The 22,784-nt window shown below is 30.6% G+C and overlaps 1 protein-coding gene and 1 pseudogene across 1 annotated transcript; both read left to right on the top strand.

Moving 5' to 3' along the window:
* The first annotated feature begins 12,710 nt into the window (after window positions 1–12,710).
* On the top strand, window positions 12,711–15,493 carry LOC127076155 (protein DMR6-LIKE OXYGENASE 2). Its single transcript, XM_051017730.1, has 4 exons — window positions 12,711–13,009; window positions 13,324–13,571; window positions 14,676–14,997; window positions 15,084–15,493. Exons 1-4 carry the CDS (start codon window positions 12,788–12,790, stop codon window positions 15,324–15,326), a joined length of 1,035 nt encoding a protein of 344 aa, XP_050873687.1. The 5' UTR covers window positions 12,711–12,787; the 3' UTR covers window positions 15,327–15,493.
* A 2,180-nt stretch (window positions 15,494–17,673) lies between these two features.
* Window positions 17,674–20,190, top strand: LOC127076157 (protein DMR6-LIKE OXYGENASE 2-like; annotated as a pseudogene).
* Window positions 20,191–22,784: the final 2,594 nt, after the last annotated feature.

Below are 22,784 nucleotides of genomic sequence, written 5' to 3'. Positions count from 1 at the left end.
TTTGATTATTATCTACATCTCAATGCCACATTCGTGTTGTATAATTTTGACATATTCTATCACAACATAGATGATGTAATATTTCTTTCTTTGACCTTTTTTTTATATTCATGCAAACAACACAAGGAAAATAAAATATACTAGCGAAGAACATTAACAATACACATGACAATGTCAATACACATAACATCCTAATACCATTTATCTGTTTTAAAAATAAACCAGTAACCCTAGCGAAGAACATTAACAATTCAGAAGCATCAGAGAAAGAGAATGATAAATAATCCTAGCGAAGGACATAAACATTCAGAAGCTTCAGAGAGAGAGAGAGAGAGAGAATGGTAACGTACTGTGAATCGAAGAGAATGTTGATTTCATTTCCAGAAATGGATGAACATGGTGAAGATTTCACTGTCGTTGTCGTCTCGTTCACTAGGATACCCTTATGTGTTATGAACGAAATGAAGTACCTGTTATGTTTTAATTTTGGGGAAATAATTTCACAATGATTGCAAGCTTTAACTGTAGTAAAATACGGAACATATAACCACTTAGAATGAAACAATTATTGTTGTTATACATTCAATTTTTAAATAACAATAAATGCAAAGGAACATATGCCTATTTTTATTGAAAAAATAGAAAAATATTGATGCTGGGACTGGAAGGTTGTCATCCAAATTCTATGACCACGGTTATTTTTAGGAACCATGATAAAAAGTTTCTTAATAAAGTACAAAAAACATACTTGCGCGTAAAAAATGTGATATGACTATGGTGGAAAAATGACCATTGTAATACTGTGTCACCAAAGGTATATTTTCTAGCAGTGAGAGACTATAATATACAAAGTTCCTCAAGCATAAGACCCAAACGGGAAAATTTCTTCTAGGGGAGAGGCCGAAATATACACATCATTCCTCAAACTCAAAAGAAGACTATGACGTCTTGGGTGTACAAACAATAAACTCGCTTTTTTCATGAAGAGTGGAAAATATACAATATGTTACAAAACCGGTCTCAAGCCCGACTAAGGTTGGAGTATAGTCCCTAATGCATGGGGCTCAAAGGGGTGAGATGCTCTTTTTGAGGGGAAGGAAACAAGATGCTCAATAATTTCAATTTATAGGTATGGGCATATGTCTCTTCGCCAGGGATAATAAGTTATGGCCCATTTCATAGAGTTTTCTCTTTTGACTCTTGGCCTTCCTATTTTTTATCAAGGGTTTAGTTTAAATTACCATTTACTTCCTTGAGACTGACACAAAAGTCGGGTCATCATTACCTTTATGTTTCTAGGCTACTAGTCTTAAATGCATCCGTTTTAATGTTTTCCACATATGGCCTTAAATAAGCATTGTCATTCCTTATTACAAACAAGTTCGAGCTTTGTCTTTTCTCAACATCCTCTAGTGCTTCTTGTTAAATTCATTTCTCCTTTCTTGTTTGTAATTTTCTAACTATCGCACGTAAAATCTTTACTCTTTTCTTAATTTATTTGTACTTATGGCTTTTATTCGTAAGTGTGACGAGTTTGGAAGAGTTATAGAGCCCTAAAACATTTTGGAGATAATCAATTTGTGGAATCAATGCCTAAAAGTTTCAGAATAAAGAACGGGGGAAGTGGATTATACTTTTGTGGAGAGATATATGTTACGTTCTTTAGATAATTTGTCTTGCGATAATGACACTGATTTGGTGTCTTCTTCCTCATGCTCTTTTGAATTTATCTTGGAGCTTTATGCCACACCCCTGATCTCCTTTTTTAAAGAATTCCTAAGTTTGGGTTCCATCTATCTAGAAGACATTTGGATAAATAATTTTTGAGTTAGCCCGAAGTTATCCAACACTGAAAGTGAAAACAATGTTATTTTGGCACCATGTGTTTGTGGTGAAAATATCTGCATGCGGTGACCTCTCAAGGTAGAAAATACATGTTTCTATTTCTATACTTTTATTTTTTGAATATTTTGGGGTCGACGTCCCCTTCATCATTTTAGATTCCGACGTCCTCAAGGTGCTAAATTTTTCCTCCCTTTCAACTTCTTCCAAATAGTTGTGCGTTCATCCAAGGATTTCACATCCTCTGCTGGGGTTTGGGTATCACACCCACCGATAAGATCTTCTTTTCCTTTTATGAATAAAAAAGACTATCCTATGATGGGTGGGTATCTGTGAGCACAATCCGAGAGAGGGCTTTGCTTTCCCCTTATACCTCCAATTACAAAATTTTGGAAGGACAAGTTTGTTAGGGTTAAGGGAAGCCCCCGATGCCCTATGTTATCTTTAAGAAGGATGGATCTTATAGGTTTCCTTTATACAGGATAGGCGAGTCCCTCTTTATCACAAGATTTCTTCTAGCCAGTCTTAGTGACACAAAGAGGTAAGTGGTGGAATATTTGGAGTAATTTCATGATATGTGGGTGAAGGATTTGTTTAAAAATGAAATAAATTACCCTATGTTATTGATCTTCATGATTAAGATGTTGTCCTTCTGAAAGTCTTTAATGTTGATTATTTTTAACCGATGGTTACTGCTTTGTATTTTTTCTTTTTGGAGGGAGGATGCCTCATATTTTCGTTGTTGAAAAGAAGGTCATGATGGTTGTTGTCACAACAACAAAAGTAAATATTTAAGATTATCATCTCCGCAAAGATTGATGCAATTTCATTAGTCGTTCAACAGTTTCTATGATTTTAAGAAAATTCATGTAGAAGTTTGTTTGTTATAAGATTAATGATGAAAATACGCTGAATGAAATTAGTGTTTTAATAAATAAGAAAGCTTGTTGGCCTTTTTATATTCTCTAATTAATAAAAATTATATGAAATACACTATCCGACGCGATAAATATTTGAGACGTGCTCAAAATCAATGAAGTTCCCATCAAAGTTTATTTTTTATAGGGGGGACATATGACATGTGTGTGAACACTATCGATGCTCGTTTTTCTTCCTAACCACTTGTCAGTAGGAGCAGGATTGAAACAAGTATGGGAGGAGCTTTTTCTTCTTTGAGATGTTTCAGGTTTGAAGGGTTGGTTCAACATGCTACAAATTGCAAGGATGCAAGTTTTGAATGAGGTTGCGTTGTTTACCGAACCTGAAGAGAGTACGAACTCTAGATTCATGTCCGCCAGTCAAATAAAGATTTTATTGAGGGAATATGATCAGATGATCATGATGTTTGTTTCCATGAGAGTGGAAGGCAAAACGGTGTTTGTTGATCTAACTATGGTGTATTGTGTGAGTTTCCAGACGTGTTCCCAAATGACATTAATGACTTTCCACGAGAGAGAAGTTGAGTTCGCCATATATTTAGTACCTGGTACTAGACATGTATCGATGGCACCGTATAAGATGTCTACATCAGAGTAGGGATAGTTGAAGAAATAGTTAGAAAGTCTATTGGAGAAGAAGTTTGTCAGACCTAGTGTATCGCCTTTGGGAGCGCCATTGCTGTTGGTTAAGAAGAAGGATGGTATCATGATATTATGTGTTGATTATCGACAACTAAATAAGGGTACTATCAAGAACAAGTATCCTCTTCTCAGAATTAACGACCTTATAGACCAGTTCGTTAGAGCTTGTGTGTTTACCAAGATTGATTTTAGATCAGACTATCATCAAATCCGAGTAAAGTAAGAAGATATTCCGAAGATTCTATTTAAAACTCGATACAGTCACTATGGGTACTCAATGATGCTGTTTTGTGTGTCTAATTCCATAGGTGGGTTCATGGAGTATATGAGTATAATCTTCCTTCCTTACTTGGATTAGTTTGTTGTGGTGTTCATAGACGACATTTTGGTGTACTCTAAATCAGATGAAGGGCATGTAGGACATCTGCAAGTTATGTTATAGACTTTGCAAGAGAAGAAGTTGTATGGTAAATTATACAAATGTGAGTTCTAGTTGCGAGAAGTGAGTTTCCTTAGTCATGTTATTTCCACGGGTGGTATAGAGGTTGATCTGTCTAAGGTAGATGCAATGCTGTAGTTGGAGAGTCCTAAGTTAGTTACATAGATCATAAGTTTTCTGGGTTTGGATGATTACTATAGGAGGTTTATAGAAGGATTTTTGAAGTTAGCATTGCCTCTGACTCAGTTGACTCGAAAGGGCCAAGCTTATGTGTGGGATATCCAGTGCGAAGAAATTTTTTGATATTTGATGAATCGGTTGATGGCGATGCCAATTTTGATTTTACCAGATGTGAAAAAATATTTTGTTGTGTATTATGATGCATCCAAGATGGGCTTAGATGGTGTGCTTATGCAGAGTCGTCAAGTTGTTGCATATGCTTCGAGGCAACTGATGATTCACGAGAGGAATTATCCTACCTATGATTTAGAGTTAGCATCTGTGATTTTTGTGCTGAAAATGTCGAAGTATTACCTGTATGGTTTGAGGTTTAAGGTTTTCAGCGATCATAAGATCCCAAAATCTTACTCCTCGTTTCATTGGTCCTTACCAGACCCTCTAGAGAGTCGTAACTGTTGCATACCGAGTTCAGCAAAATTGAGAATCGATTCAGCAAAATTGACGTCTGCAAGCTCAATTTTGAAATTTTACGCCTGCTAATTTTACGTACATTTGAGAATCGATTCAACCGATCGTCTGTAAATCTGAAAATTTATTCTGACTGATATTTTAGGCATTATGCGAGATGAAATGCATGCTATGATGTGCAAATGATGAAGATGTATTGATGAATGCATCAATTTATTGAATGAGGGAAAAAATTGGGGTATGACACCCTTCAACTAAAGAAGAAAGGGATCACATGAATAAGATTCCATATGTATCTGCAATAAGATCTATCATGTATGTCATGTTATGTACTCGATCAAAGGTCCCGTATGCTTTAAGTGCAACGAGTAGATACCATTTGATCCCAATGATTCTCATTGGGTTGCTATTAAGAATATCCTTAAGTACTTGAGAAGAACTAATGACCCATTCTTGATATACTGGGGTAAAATAGAGCTATGTGTAATTGGATACTCTGATGCTAGCTTCCAGATAGATAAGAATGACTTTAGATTGCAATCTGGTTACATGTTTTTCTTAAATAATGGTGTTGTGAGCTGGAAAGGTTCAAAGTAGGATACTATTGTTGATTCTAAAATAGATGCCAAATATATTGATGCCTCAAATGCAACAAAGGAAGTTGTTTGGATCAATAAGTTCATTAGTGAACTTGGCATAGTCCCTAGCATTATTGATCCCATTGATCTCTATTTTGATAATAATGGTGCCATTGCACAAGCTAAGGAGCCTAAATCTCACTAATGATCCAAACACATACTTAGGCGATATAACCTCATTCGAGAGATAATAGATAAAAGAGATGTGAAGATATGCAAAGTACCAAAAATTGATAATGTCGCTGACCCACTAACTAAGCCTTTTGCATAGTAGAAGCATGACGACCATATTAGACCTATGGGTATTATGTATATGCCCGATTGGCTCTAGTTCTAGTGGGATATTGTTTGTGTAAACCCTAGAGGCCAATAGTTTTATTAGAACTTGGTATTGTATCGAATTACTTATTAATAATAAAAGGCATTTCTTTGCTTAGTTTGTTTTTCCAAAATAATAAAGTCCCTATAATATCTAGTCTAATTAATGAATATTAGGAGTAATAATATACTAGATTGGAATACTATGAGAACACTACATAGAATATTATGCAAAGTGTCATGATTTAATCTCATGGTGATAGTGGTGTATACCACCCATTGACCTAAAACAACTTTGAACCCTAGATGTGGAATAGAGTACTTTATTCCCAATCAATTGTTTTCCATAATAGGATGACCATAAAGACGGTTAATAGGTACTCCATAAATCACGCAGAGGGACATGAGTGACCTATATGGAATTTTCCCATCATACGTAATAGAATATATCTCTAAGGGCTCAATATTGAATCCGACAAGGGTGACACCGTCTATGCATTCTTTTCAATATAGACATGAGGGAAAAAGAACAATTTTACACGCAAGCATTATCCCAGAAAGGTTTTATCATATCATATAACATTTTCGTGACTTTGGTAGTAGTGAACTGTGGCTAGATACCATTCACTATTTATTAGATTAAATGTATGATTTAATATAATTGTCAACATCACGAGAACCTACAGGGTCACACACATACAAAGAGATTTATGAGAGATAGAATAGGTAAGTGAAATAAGAATTATTGTAAGGTATGATGCACTTAACTGGAATACACAATACTGTAAGGTACCATGGGATTAAGTTAAATATAGTACACCATAAGGTATGATCCACTTAACAATGATTTTTCAACTTGTATACCACATAAGTGGTTTTATAAATAAAACCCTTATGCAAAAGCTTTTTCACTTGATGAGATTCGGTTTGTGAAACCAATGTCGTACTCACACACACACACACACACACACACACACACTCTCTCCCTCTCTCTCTCTCTCTATCTATCTCTCTCTCTCTCTCTCTCTCTATATATATATATATATATATATATTCTCTCTTTCTCTTTCTCTTTCTCTTTCTCTCTCTCTCTCTCTCTCTCTCTCTCTCTCTCTATATATATATATATATATATATATATATATATATATATATATATATATATATATATATATATATATATATATCAAATTCTTCATTCATAATAGTTAACACTAAGATTGAAGATACGATGTTCGTATAGATTGAGTAAAGATATTTTTCTTTGCTCAATGCTCGTGATCATTCATTCAATTCTGGATTAAAGGTTTTAATCACCACAAGAGGTAACAATTTCTGTCACTCATCATGATCATTCGTAAGGATCAAATTAAGGGATTTTTTGTTTTGTTTTCTGTTGCGTTTAATATTGCGATTTCCCTTTAGTTGAAAGAACAACCATGACAAATTTTGATGTTTCAAGAAGGTCCATAAGGAAGCTTATGTGATATCACGTATGAAAAAATCTTTGAAAATCTAGGATTAAAGAAAGAAAAGTTATCACCTTATACGGGTTCCGACCTACAAGTCTTCAACAACGCGGTAACCCGACCATTGTGCTTTCTTCTGGTCACACTTGAAGAAATACAAGACATCGATGTAACTATAAAGTGCAACCTGAGAGAGAGAGAGAAAGAGAGAGAGAGAGAGAGAGAGAGAGGTGAATTAGGTTTTCAGGATTATTTTTTTATATTTTACATGGCAATTCTTTCGTTTTTATTTTTTTTCCTGAAATTAAATGTATGAAATTTGAATGAAAGTACAGAAAAAATAAAGTGCAAGAAAGTAAAAGACACAAGAGATTTATCGTAGTCCCTCTTTTCAACTTAAGGGTACATCTAGTCCCTTCATATCTCGAAGGATTTTCACTATGTTAGATTTTTGTACAAGCCTCACTCCAAGACCCTCTTACAATCTTCTAACATAAGTAAGAAAGCTCCCCACTTTCTTTTTCACACCACTTTCTTCTATACTTGTTTGTCACCACACCTTGGTAAATAAGTTACATCAAATTGATAAAAAGACATTTGATTAATCAATGATTTTGGTCACTTTCCAAAATTATGAAATGTGATATCCCCTTTTAATAAACGACTCATAATAATATATAACTTAAATTATCAAATGGTTGAAGAAACTTTTCTATGATAAATGAAAATTATGCAGCAAAATGTTTCTAGGTTTAAATACATCCCATAATACCTCTAGGATTTGATACAATGGGCTAGGAAATACTCATGAACAATTACAATGAAAAGGCATTATAATGGTTTAGTTTTTTCCATCTTTTTTGCATGTGTAACCAGTTGCACTTTTGGTTTAGACAATTACACCCTTTAAAACAGTTATATTTTGGTTGGCAGAGATATTGTGTAACCGGTTACACTAATAACGTAACCGATTACACTATGGTAAAATTTGAATCTTTTCCTTTGAAAAGTTATGGTTTGATAATGTGTGATGTATGAATGTTTGGGAAACCTTTAGAGAATATGAGATGAATATTTTTTAGCACTTCAAGGTTTAATAAAAGTGAAGTGATATTATACCTTATGTAATGATCAATTCCATTTGAATTCCAAATCATCTTAGGCTTTGTAAGCTTGATCATTTTCTTGAACCTTGATTGAGATCTTTATCCTTCTTTGATAGACATTTGTATTCATAAAGATCCTATTTCAAGTTGAACTTGTCTCCGTAACTAGGACGGTGGATCTATAGTTCCTTGTAGTTCCATGCAAAAGTGTATACAACTGCATTCTAGGAAGACCTTTTTCTCTAACACTTGACATCGTGGCTTCCCCCGTTCACCTGAAAATGAAGTACCGCAAAACTTATGACAATTTTTTAGCAAGATGTGTTGACCTCTTCGAAGCCCAACGAATACACAAATATTTGTAGCATATAGACAATGGCAGTTAATTATCACAATGAAGGATCGGTGTTCCCTAATAGGTACAATATGAAGTATTCTAACTCAATGAATGTACACGACAATAATGAGAGGATAACCTAAGATTTATATCTATTCAATATCCAATAGGAGACATAGAGGTAACCTAGAGGCCCACCATAATGGTCGACCTGTGAGACTATAATGAGAAAAAAATTCATCGCAAAGGAGACACTGCATGCACCGATAAAGCAACGACTAAGTCTTTTTTGTTTGGTACTTTTATCATTATATATAAAGGCTTAATTTCATTATGCCATAATTTTTTTAGCAAATAAATGAGTTCTTCAAAAAATTCTTTCCTTCGTTATCATGGAAAGAAAATCATGACTAAGACAAATGAGCGATGTCGTATGACTAAAAGTAATAAACATCCTAAAAAGAAAGTCGCTCAAACAAGAACACCTAACCTTGAAGAAAAGGTGGTGGTTAAAGTTCACCCCCTCTTGATAGCTAGCCACTCCGTATTATAGGAGGTGAAATCCCATTACGTTGACCTCGAACCAAGTCTAAACTTGGGGGAAGAGAGAAGGAATAAACACTTGGTCAGGCTTGCTCCTAAGGGACTTCCAATAAAGCTTCAAAGCATGGCCTCACAACATTTATCAAACATCCAAGGAAACTAACTTTAGCACTACAATGGTAACCTTCAAAGGTACGTACCATAGTAAGTAACAATTTTAGTAATGCTTCTTATTGAAGTAAACTCAAAAATAATGTAAATATATGGAAATCGTAACCAATTATTGATCAACAAGAGACATCCTTACAAATACAACTTAGTAAGAAACAAAATAAGTAACACCTGTGAGTGTGAATCCTCGCCAGGAACTTCCACCCTCCCATCTATTATCGCATGCTCAACGTCAAATTGATCCCACAATATTATTTCCTCACATTGAAAACATTTAACCTGCTTTAGGGTATTCTCGAAAGTTACTTGCATAATACATTAACTAAAATCCACGACCTTTGCATACTTCTTAGACAAGTGAACATTCTCGTACTTGATTTCATACAAATGATCTCAAACCTTCTTCGAACGTCCTCGGGCTTCACCTAAGGACCTCCATTTGTAAGAGTAGTTTCTATATCAAAGAAATCCTTCTCGACATACGTCAATAAGGTATCTCACTTTTATCCCTATAGTCAACACTTTCACTTTCTCAGTCAATAAGTGAGGATACCCAAATAATCACACCTCATCCCCTATTTACCTTAAGAGGTTAACCTGCCTGACAAGCTCACTTATACTTTGTTCCTTCTAGGTAACAAGGGCACCAATATGTTCCTCAAGCCTTTCTTTTTATTTTTGAAGGCATTCGGGTGTTAAGACTTCACCCTTACCCACAACTCCAAAATCCAAGATAGAAGATTCGTTGCGCATCTTATACAACATCTCTGCCATGTCTTCTTGACGAATATCTTCAGTCATGCTTGTGAAATACGTGTATTCCTCTTCGGGGATGAAAGATCAAATCTCCCTAGATTTTCGAGGACCAAGACAAGCAAGGAACAATGAAGACACGCCCAACGAGTTTGATAGAGAGTTTTTCCCATGACATGGCCTCCCCGAATATAGCTCTCCGTTCTAAGGCCTTTTGAAAACAGGCTTACCAGCCAAATGAACTCCATAAACACCTCTCATTCACGAACCTTCACCTTTTACTCTTGGCAATTACCTCATTATATCCTCTCCCAAAGGTCACTATGAAGAATTCCGCATCTTCGACAACTCTGGATAATGAGGGGATTAAGAGGTTTAAATTGCAAGCTTTCCCAAAGAGTGAGCCTCCACTTAAGTCATCACAGTCACAACCTCATAAGAAGATGGTATATATTTAGAAACCATCCTCATCTAGGAAATTGATTTATAATAACTATCTTATTTGTAAGAAGAAAGACAAGTAAATAGAACACCCAATTTGGAACAATAAAGGAGAAAAAGGGGAGTTTTCCACCCCTTACCAAAATATTGCACTTCTAATCTTTGATGGTCGCTCCCACTAGAAAACGAGTTTTTATGTACCATCTCTCTTCCTTTCTCGATGCAACGGTTGAAGAAGCAGTGTGGTTAACAAAATCCAAACCACCCTAGAACACTAGCTTATTTTTCAAACATGCCTCGTTTTGAGACACATCATCAGGAATGTAAACATAAGTTCCATGGGCGGCCAAGAAATGGTTTTAGTTGAATTTAGATAATATGATAGAGCATCTTAGAGAAGTGTCGGGTTGGGTATCATAGATACTTGTGTGAATGACCTTAGTGAGGTGAGTGACCAAGTAATACCAATCACTGAAATTTTTCATACTCTCGACATACACCCCGAATATCTTCTTATCATGCTTGAGGGAGAGTAAACCCTAATCCCCCGGTATGAGTAAGTCGAGATGGATTTAATGTTGAAAAGATGGAAGAAAAGCGGCAGAGTTGACAAACTCTTTTTGTATTCTAACTAATATTGAGAGACTTTGACATAAATCCAACTTATTGGATTCAGTTGCAATGAGACAATTCCCATGTAATTAAGAGCATGTCAAGAGAACAAAAGTGTATTATTTATGTAGTCTTAACGGAAACTATTGTGATAATCAAAAGTGGTTTAATAATTTCTATAATTTTAATTATACTTGTTTGAAATGTTTGATTAGTTGATAACTAAGTTAAAAATAATAGTAAATACAAATAAGATTTCAAGTGATGGAATTGAAATTGTAGGTATTAAACATATAAGTGTTATAACAGAAAATTAAAACCATTTTAATTATAAGGAATAATTGTAACAGAAAAATAAAACTCATCAATGATTTTGTAAATAAAAAATAAAAACCACCTATATAATTAAAGAATGCAGTCAAAAGTCTTAAAAAATAGTTTTTTTTAACCTTCCAAAGAAAAAAGAAAGTGAACTATATCAAATTAAAATCAACATGAAGAATATATCTGGAAGTGTTTTTGTTTATTTTGTGTTCAAGTGTATGTGACATGTTATGCTTGGTTATGCTTGTTGTTGATGAGTTCGTATTTATGCAAGTGCTTGCATAGTTTAAACTTATGCTGTGATTAGTTTATTCATTGGGTTTTATACTTCACATGCACACACTGCCACTGATGTATGGAGAAAAGAGATTATTTATTTATTTATTTATTTATTACGTTTTTTATACTTGTTATAAAAAATTAAATTTGATATATTATTGATTAGTGTATCTCAACCAACTTACTACTTGCTCCGTCTCATAATAATTATTTTAAAATATCTTTTTTAAACTTTTAATAATATTAATTAATTTTTTTAATTAAATTATTTAATTAATATTGTTTTCATATTTCAAATTCAATTTATTTAATAATACATTTATGATAATTTTAAATTTATTAATATTTGATAAAGGTATATTTTAGAAACTCGTGATTAATTGAATAACTTATCATGGAATAGAGAGATTACTCAATTAACTAAAACAATATGTTATAAAAATAAAATTAATTTTGTAACAAAAATTAGTACAACAATCAATGTTTTTTCAATAAATGTATGTATAATATATTAAATGATAATAAGAAACATATAGAATAATTGAAATTGCAATTTATTTTTATTTTGTAGAGGCAACTTTCCATCTATTGGATTATTTAAATTCTTTTTTCCATCTATTAGTCTAATTATATATTTTTATAATCTTTAAAAAAACATAAGAGATTAATTGTTATGCACTGTCAATATGAAATGTTTTACACTGTCAATGCATCACAATCATCCGTTTGTATTACTTTTTAAGTGGTTAAAATAAAAGTCAAACATTTTAAATAAATCAATGGTTGTGATTAACTGACAGTGTAAAAAATCTTTACACTGTCAATGTATATCAATTAAATTCAAAAAATAATACTCATTTTATAATAAATCAATATTTAATCAAAAAATTAATTTTAAAATAAATATTATTTTCAACTTTAAAATTCTTCTATTTTTATTATATAATGCAATGTACACTACTAGTAAAATATGGTACTTCCTTTAACAATTTTATTTTAGTAAAATAAAATTCATTAAATATGTTTTTTTTTAAATGACATGATTTGACTAAAATTTTCAAATGACATGATTTTTTAATAAAAAAATGAAATGTTTTCTAAAATAAAATAAAAAATTCATTAAATATGACATCACAAATGTGATGATAAATAATGACATAAGCAATGATGATCCAATAAACAACTAACATATCACCGATGAAATTTGTTTACAAATAGTCACAAGTTCTTGTCTTGCTTCATCAATCAATTGTCACAAATCCTAGAAACTTTCGTTTACAATATAATATGGCCACAACCGTGAAGCCTTTAGTAACAGACCTTGCTTCCACCTTAAATCATGTCCCTTCAAATTTCATCAGACCCATTGGTGACCGTCCAGATCTTCTACTCCTATCATCCACTAATGATTCCATTCCTATCATTGATCTTCAAGGCTTAGATTCCTCAGATCGTTCTGAAATCATCCAAAAAATTGCTCACGCTTGTCAAAACTATGGATTTTTTCAAGTATACATCTTAATCTTATCAACTTCTTATTTTCTTATGAGTACTATAATAATTTTGAATTTTTGAATTTAGATTATTGTCACACATACAACATCATTTATCAACGTGGTATGATCAGATTTCTAGTCTATAATAATTAAAACTATGTAATTGTGTTATGATCGACGAGTTTAAATATTAACCTCGGTTATATCTATTTGAAATCCAAACGGTTCGATCAGATATTGACGGAGTAAACCGTTCGAAATTTTTTTCCACATGTATAGTTGTATGTGATCTAATTTTTTTTATTATTTATTTAAATGTATTTTTAGATTGTGAATCATGGGGTTCCAGAGGAGGTGCTAGGTGATATGATGAATGTGTCGAAAGAGTTCTTTAATATGTCGGAGAGTGAGAGGATGAAGAGTTACTTCGAAGATCCATTGAAGCCGACAAGACTTTCAACGAGTTTTAATGTGAAGACTGAGAAAGTTTCAAATTGGAGAGATTTTTTGAGACTTCATTGCCATCCTCTTGAAGATTATGTTCATGAATGGCCTGCAAACCCTCCTTCTTTCAGGTTCAAAAATATAGAACTAATCATTGTTCTTATTTAAATATATGATAAAGAAGTTTCAATTTATTTTACACTAAGAATACATATAAGTTTTTAATGGATACAAAATAACATTTTTGCCATATAAGTCTTTATTGTGTTAAAATCAAACTATGCATTTCTAATTAGATGGTTGAATTCTATTCATATTGAATTGCTTACCATTTGATTGAGATAAGACAATTCATATTAATTTTTTTTCATTTTTATTAAATATAAAAATACAAACGATTGAATTTAAAACTCAACATGAGTTTAGTATAAACATTTTATTTAATTTGATATTCATGAATAATTCCGTTTAATTAATTACATTTAACTTACTTTCTTGGATCATATAATTAAAACATTATTTTCTTAAAAACTATTTTTTTTAAAGAGAAGTAAATATCAGACAAAATATTATCTAAATTTTAAAATTTGAGGCTATGTTTGATAAGTCATATTTTACGAGTTTATAGTTTATAAGTTTATATACAATTTAAATTTGTTTGATAACGGTCTTTTCATTATAAGTTTATAGTTCATTTTATTAATCTATAATTTATTTTCCAGATATTATTTCAAGTAATATTTTGACTTATAGTTTATATATTATAATTTTTTCTTTCATTTTTATTCTTATTATTTTAATAAAAACTCTTTTTTATCTTTTATAATTTATTTTAATTTAAAATAAAATAAATAAATATTAAATTTTTTATTTATGTCATTTTATATTTGTAAGTTAGTTGAACCGTTAATTTTACTAAACATTTCATGTCGTTGATCAACTATCAACCATCAACTATAAACTATAAACCATCAATTATTAGATATCAACTATAAACTATAAGTTAATTCATTAATCAACCGTTATTTTTATCAAACAAACGGAACCTATATATATATATATATATATATATATATATATATATATATATATATATATATATATATTATATATATATATATATATATATATATATATATATATATATATATATATATAAATTTATTTTATATGTATTTTATATTTTTATTTCAAATGTTTATTCACAATTTTATTTATTTGTGATGTATATATAGGGATGATGTGGCAGAGTATAGCAAGCAACTGAGAAACTTGGCATTGAGATTGCTTGAAGCAATATCAGAGAGTTTAGGTTTAGAAAAAGATTACATAAACAAAGCATTAGGCAAACATGGACAACACATGGCTATTAACTACTACCCTCCATGTCCTGAGCCAGAACTAACATATGGTTTACCAGCACATGCTGACCCAAATGTTATCACTATTTTGCTGCAAAATGATGTTGTTGGTTTACAAGTTCTTAAGGATGGTAAATGGGTTACTATAAATCCTGTTCCTAACACCTTTATTGTCAATATTGGTGACCAAATTCAGGTAATTATTCCTAATAACTTTAGCATTAACGCTTATTTTTCATTCCTATAAATAACTAAAAAACTACTTATTTATGCATGTTATAGGTGATAAGCAATGATAGGTATAAGAGTGTGCTGCATAGAGCATTGGTGAATAGTGAGAAAGAGAGGATGTCTATTCCAACTTTCTACTGTCCATCACCAGATGCAATCATGAAACCAGCTCCTCAACTCATAGACAATGATCATCCTGCTCAATACAAGGAATTTGAATATAATGAATACTACAAGAAATTCTGGAATAGAGGGCTTTCAAAAGAAACATGTGTGGATATGTTCAAAGCTTAAATTGTTAGTTTCTAGAATATCTTTTTTTGAAGTAGACAAAAATGAGCAAATAATGTCTTTCATGTTTGGAACTCTAATAAAAGATCTTTAAATGGATTTTAGTTTAATAAAAATATATGATTTGCATCAATGGATTAGTTTATTGAACATGATGATATGTTTTCCGACGGGGTAAAAATGTTTTAGTTACTATATGATTTACAACAGGTTAAATATGTTTTTAGTTTTTACAAAATTTTATGTTTAGTTCTATCAAAAATTTATTTGACATTTAGTTTTTATTAGATTATCACCGTACACAAAGTGTACACTATTTGATAATCCTATCGGAGCTAAGCTAGTTAAGGTTGTAAGATTAGTTTTGGTATGAGTTGTATGAAAAATGTGAAAAATATCTAATTCTTCTCAGGCTGTCCATTTACAATCTAGTAGACTCAATCTTCGTAAGATCAACTGATGAGCCATAAATGCATATGTCTCTCCGTCTGCGTGAGGTCATTCAATAGGGCCTGATTCCCTTGCTTCTTGTCCGTGATTGACCATTTATGCTTATTAATAAGTTTTTAATAGTTGTATCTACCTAGAGATGTTTCTGTCATCTAATGGGACATGTCTACCTTGGGTTTCCTTCCTTATCTTGGCCCAAATATTTATCTGTTTATGGGCTCTCACCCGACTTATTACTTCATGCCCGGGTTCATACCCGACCTATGATAAGACATGAATATACATAGTCCCTCAAACATGAGTCCCCAAATGGGAGAAGTGCTTTAGGAGGAGAGACCAAAATGTACGTAATCCCTCAAGCATGGGACCTAAAGGGATAAGTATTTTAAGGGGAGACACTACTACAAAAATACATATAATAACGGTTGTGAAACACATATAATAATAGTTTCACGCCCGTTATTAGGTAACGTGTGATTGCATGTATGCTGATTTCCACAACGGGAGAGTGGTCATGGCTATAAGTTAGATATCACTCTACTTATAAAAACGATTACATAAAACACCTGTTGTGAAATAATTTATAGGTCCTGAGTTCGAATCTTATCAACGCCATTCTTTCCTTTTTATTATTCTGATAGCGTGCTCTACTTATAACAACGGTTGAATTAAAAATCATTGTGAAATTATTTGTTTTTATATATATTTTTCAACTTTTCAATATTCTCATATTTTTAACCTGAATATTTCTGAATCGTATCAGACCAAAAACAACAATACACCCATGTGTGAATTGAATTAGACCGAAAATTGTATTATATCAAATGACACAATTCCATTAGGAACAAAAAATTGTATATTACATTAAAACCAAAATGGCACAAAATAACCTACACTGTACACATAATTACATCAAATTATACTATATTGTTGTCTTTGTATCTTGTCTCTTAATGTCTTGACTTTAAACACCTATAATTTCAAATAATAATAGTTGTTAGAAAATAACATCATTAGAAATTATAACATACAATAAATTATAAATGAAGAATATAAAATTAATTTTGTAACAAAAATTAGTACAACAATCAATGTTTTTTCAATAAATATATGTATAATATATATTAAATGATAATAAGAAACATATAGAATAACTGAAATTGCAATTTATTTTTATTTTGTAGACGCAACTTTCCATGTATTGGATTATTTTAAAAAAATATTCCATCTATTAGTCTAATTATATATTTTTATAATCTTTAGTAAAAAAATAAGAGATTAATTGTTATGCACTGTCAGTATAAAAAGTTTTACATTGTCAATGCATCACAATCATCCGTTTGTATTACTTTTTAAGTGGTTAAAATAAAAGTCAAACATTTTAAATAAATCAATGGTTGTGATTAACTGACAGTGTAAAAAATCTTTACACTGTCAGTGTATATCAATTAAATTCAAAAAATAATATTCATTTTATAATAAATCAATATTTAATCAAAAAATTAATTTTAAAATAAATATTATTTTCAACTTTAAAATTCTTCTATTTTTATTATATAATGCAATGTACACTACTAGTAAAATATGTTACTTCCTTTAACAATTTTATTTTAGTAAAATAAAATTCATTAAATATGTTTTTTTTTCAAATGACATGATTTGACTAAAATTTTCAAATGACATGATTTTTTAATAAAAAAATGAAATGCTTTCTAAAATAAAATAAAAAATTCATTAAATATGACATCACAAATGTGATGATAAATAATGACATAAGCAATGATGATCTGATAAACAACAAACATCACCTATGAAACTTGTTTACAAATAGTCACAAGTTCTTGTCTTGCTTCATCAATCAATTGTCACAAATCCTAGAAACTTTCGTTTACAGAATAATATGGCCACAATGAAGCCTTTAGTAACAGACCTTGCTTCCACCTTAAATTATGTCCCTTCAAATTTCATTAGACCCATTGGTGACCGTCCAGATCTTCAACTCCAATCATCCACTAATGGTTCCATTCCTATCATTGATCTTCAAGGCTTAGATTCTTCAAATCGTTCTGAAAACATCCAAAAAATTGCTCATGCTTGTCAAAACTATGAATTTTTTCAAGTATAGTGCATCTTAATCTTATCAACTTCTTAATTTCTTACGAGTACTATAATAACTTTGAATTTTTTAGTTTAGATTATTGTCACACATACAACATTATTTATCAATGTGGTATGATCAAGATTTCTAGTCTATAATAACTATAACTATGTAATTGTGTAATGATCGACGAGTTAAAATATTAACCTCGATTATATGTATTTGAAATCAAAACGGTTTGATCTTGATTAGATGATCATACAGATATTGACGGAGTAAACAGTTAGAATTTTTTTCCACATATAATAATTGTATGTGATCTAATTTTTTATATTATTTATTTAAATGTTTTTTTAGATTGTGAATCATGGGGTTCCGGAGGAGGTGGTAGGTGACATGATGAATGTGTCAAAAGAATTCTTTAACATGTCGGAGAATGAGAGGATGAAGAGTTACTCCGAAGATCCATTGAAGTCGACAAGACTTTCAACGAGTTGTAATGTAAAGACTGAGAAAGTTTCAAATTGGAGAGATTTTTTGAGACTTCATTGCCATCCTCTTGCAGATTATGTTCATGAATGGCCTGCAAACCCTCCTTCTTTCAGGTTCAAAAATATACAACTATTCGTTGTTCTTATATAAATATATAATAAAAAAGTTTCAATTTATTTTACACTTGGAATACATATAGGTTTTTAATAGATACAAAATAATATTTTTTTCCATTTAACCTATTTATTGTGTTAAAATCAAACTATGCATTTCTAATTAGATGGTTGAATTCTATTCATATTGAATTGCTTACCATTTGATTGAGATAAGACAATTCATACTAATTTTTTTTCATTTTTATTAAATATAAAAATACAAACGATTGAATTTTAATTCCGTTTAATTAACTACATTTAACTTACTTTCTTGGATCATATAATTAAAATATTATTTTTTTAAAACTAATTTTTTTAAAAGAGAAGTAAATATCAGACAAAATATTATCTAAATTTTAAAATTTGAGGCAATGTTTGATAAGTCATATTTTACGAGTTTATAGTTTATAAGTTCATATACAATTTAAATTTGTTTGATAACGGTTTTTTTTATTATAAGTTTATAGTTCATTTTATTAATCTATAAGTTATTTTCCAGATATTATTTCAAGTAATATTTTAACTTATAGTTTATTGTTTATAATTTTTTCTTTCATTTTTATCCTTATTATTTTAATAAAAACTCTTTTTTATCCTTTATAATTTATTTTATTTTAAAATAAAATAAATAAGTATAAAATGTTTTTTATGTCATTTTATATTTGAACCGTTATTTTACTAAACATTACAATTCGCTTATCAACTATCAACCATCAACTATAAGTTATAAACCATCAATTATCAGATATCAACTATAAACTATAAGTTAACTCATTAATCAACCTTTATTTTTATCAAACAAACAGAACCTATATATATATATATATATATATATATATATATATATATATATATATATATATATATATATATATATATATATATATATATATATATATATATATATATATATATATATATATATATATATATATATATATATAAATTTATTTTATATGTATTTTATATTTTTCTTTCAAATGTTTATTCACAATTTTATTTATTTGTGATGTATATATAGGGATGATGTGGCAGAGTATAGCAAGCAACTGAGAAACTTGGCATTGAGATTGCTTGAAGCAATATCAGAGAGTTTAGGTTTAGAAAAAGATTACATAAACAAAGCATTAGGCAAACATGGACAACACATGGCTATTAACTACTACCCTCCATGTCCTGAGCCAGAACTAACATATGGTTTACCAGCACATGCTGACCCAAATGTTATCACTATTTTGCTGCAAAATGATGTTGTTGGTTTACAAGTTCTTAAGGATGGTAAATAGGTTACTATAAATCCTGTTCCTAACACCTTTATTGTCAATATTGGTGACCAAATTCAGGTAATTATTCCTAATAACTTTAGCATTAACGCTTATTTTTCATTCCTATAAATAACCAAAAAACTACTTATTTATGCATGTTATAGGTGATAAGCAATGATAGGTATAAGAGTGTGCTGCATAGAGCATTGGTGAATAGTGAGAAAGAGAGGATGTCTATTCCAACTTTCTACTGTCCATCACCAGATGCAATCATGAAACCAGCTCCTCAACTCATAGACAATGATCATCCTGCTCAATACAAGGAATTTGAATATAATGAATACTTCAAGAAATTCTGGAATAGAGGGCTTTCAAAAGAAACATGTGTGGATATGTTCAAAGCTTAAATTGCTAGTTTCTAGAATTATCTTTTTTTTTAAGTAGACAAAAAAAAAAGCAAATAATGTCTTTCATGTTTGGAACTCTAATAAAAGATCTTTAAATGGATTTTAGTTTAATAAAAATATATGATTTGCGTCAATGGATTAGTTTATTGAACATGATGATATGTTTTTTTTCCAAGGGGGTAAAAATGTTTTAGTTTCTATATGATTTACAACAGGTTAAATATGTTTTTAGTTTTTTATAAAATTTTATGTTTAGTTCTATAAAAAATTTACTTGACTTTTAGTTCACAAATATAATTTATATTAGAATTTTAGTCTCTATAAAAATATAAAATAAATCAATTTTTTATTAGATTACTACCGTACACAAAATATACACTATTTGATCATTCTATAAGAGCTAAGCTAGTTAAGGTCGTAAGGTTAGTTTTCATATGAGTTGTATGAAAAGTGTGAAAGATATCTGGTTCTTCTTAGGTTGTCCGTTTATATACAATCTAGCAGACTTAATCTTTATAAGATTAATTGATGAGCCATAAATGCCTATGTCTCTCTGTCGGCTTGAGGTCATTCAATAGGGTCTGATTCCCTTGTCTGTGATAGACCATTTATGCTTATTAATAAGTCTTTGATAATTGTATCTGCCTAGAGATGTTCCTGTCATCTAATGGGACACATTTGTCTTGGGTTTCCTTCTTTACCTTGGCTCAAACATTTATCTGTGTACGGACTCTCACCCAACTTATTACTTCATGCTCGGGTTCATACCTGACCTATGATGAGACACAAATATACATAGTCCCTCAAGCATGAGCCCCCAAATGGGAGAAGTGCTTTAGGAGGAGAAATTGAAATGTACGTAATCCCTCAAGCATGGGGCCTAAAAGGATAAGTGTTTTAAGGGGAGACACTACTACGGAAAACAAATATAATGACTGTTGTAAAATACATATAATAACAATTTCACGTCCGTTGTTAGGTAACGTGTGATTACATGTATGCCGATTTCCACAACAGAAGAGTGATTGTGGTTATAAGTTAGGTATCACGCTACTTATAACAAGGATTAGATAAAACACCTGTTGTGAAATAATTTATAGGTCCTGAATTCGAATCCTAGCAACGCCATTCTTGCCTTTTATTATTCTGATAATGTTCTTTGCTTATAACAACAGTTGAATTAAAAATCGTTGTGAATTTTTTATATATATATATATATATATATATATTTTTCATTTCTACAATATTCTCATATTTTTACCTTGAATATTTCTGAATCATATCAGACCAGAAACAACAATACACCCATGTGTGAATTGAATTAGACAAAAAATTATAATACATCGAATGATACAATTTCGTTAGGAACGAAAAATTGTATACTACATCAAAACCAAAATGACATAAAACAACCTACAATGTACACATCATTACATCAAATTATACTATCTTGTTGTCTTGGTGTCTTGTCTCTTGATGTCTTGACTTTAAACACCTATAATTTCAAATAATAATAGTTGTTATAAAATAACATCATTAGAAATTATAACATACAATAAATAATGAATGAAGAATATAAAATACTTACTTGTTAATTTTTCCATATGCCTTCTTGATGATCGTTATGAGTAACATGTACATCATCTCTATCAACTTCTTCATATGATGTATGCACTTGTGTTGCATAAGAAGGAGTGGAAGAAATATCAAAACTTTCATCATTACTATGAGGATTGTGTTTTCCTTTGAGAACAATTGACCATCTCTTCGATAAGTCCGCAAAGTCTGTCACATAAAAAACTTATTTTGCTTGAGTAGCCATGATGAATGGTTCAGTCGTGTAAGTTGACTTGCCAAAGTCAACCCGTGTGAGTACTAACTCATCAGTTTATACACCATTGTTATTGGGAACCCACTTGCATTTAAATAAAGACACTTCAGATTAAACAATCTTAACAACACAAACAATCGTGTAAAACTGATACACCCCTTATATAAAGATGCATATTTATCGATACATAAAGTATAATAAATATGAGATTTCATATAAGACGATTCTCCAATATCACAAATCACACCTTCTAGTCAATCATCCATATCTTCATGATCTTCATCCATTTGTGACGTCACATTTCAATTATTATCTACTTCTCAATGCCACGTCCATGTTGTATAATTTTGACATATTCCATCACAACATAAGTGATGTAATATTTCTTTCTTTAACCTTTTTTTGATATTCACACAGACAACACAAGGAAAATAAAATATACCATTACTGTCGAGAATATTTTTTTTGGCGAATTCAAGAAATTCAATAACTCTTTTCTCATACACCGGACCTAATCTATCAGCTTTGATCTAACTATGATCCATAATAAATTTTGAAATTTATATCAAAAGACAAATATGAATGACACACTAATGCTACACACACAACATCCTAATATGATTATATGCATATGCATATCCAACACCAAAACCTAAAGCATATTAACAAAATTTGAATAAAACAAGAACTTGACAACATGAACAATACACATGACAATGTCAATACACACTGTCATACCCTAGTTTTGTCTGGGTATTTTAAA

Source organism: Lathyrus oleraceus, chromosome 4 (genome assembly GCF_024323335.1).
Source record: "Lathyrus oleraceus cultivar Zhongwan6 chromosome 4, CAAS_Psat_ZW6_1.0, whole genome shotgun sequence".
In the NCBI taxonomy this organism is placed as follows: domain Eukaryota; kingdom Viridiplantae; phylum Streptophyta; class Magnoliopsida; order Fabales; family Fabaceae; genus Lathyrus; species Lathyrus oleraceus.
The sequence above is the reverse complement of the archived record's forward strand: the minus strand, read 5'-3'. Positions and strand labels throughout refer to the sequence as shown.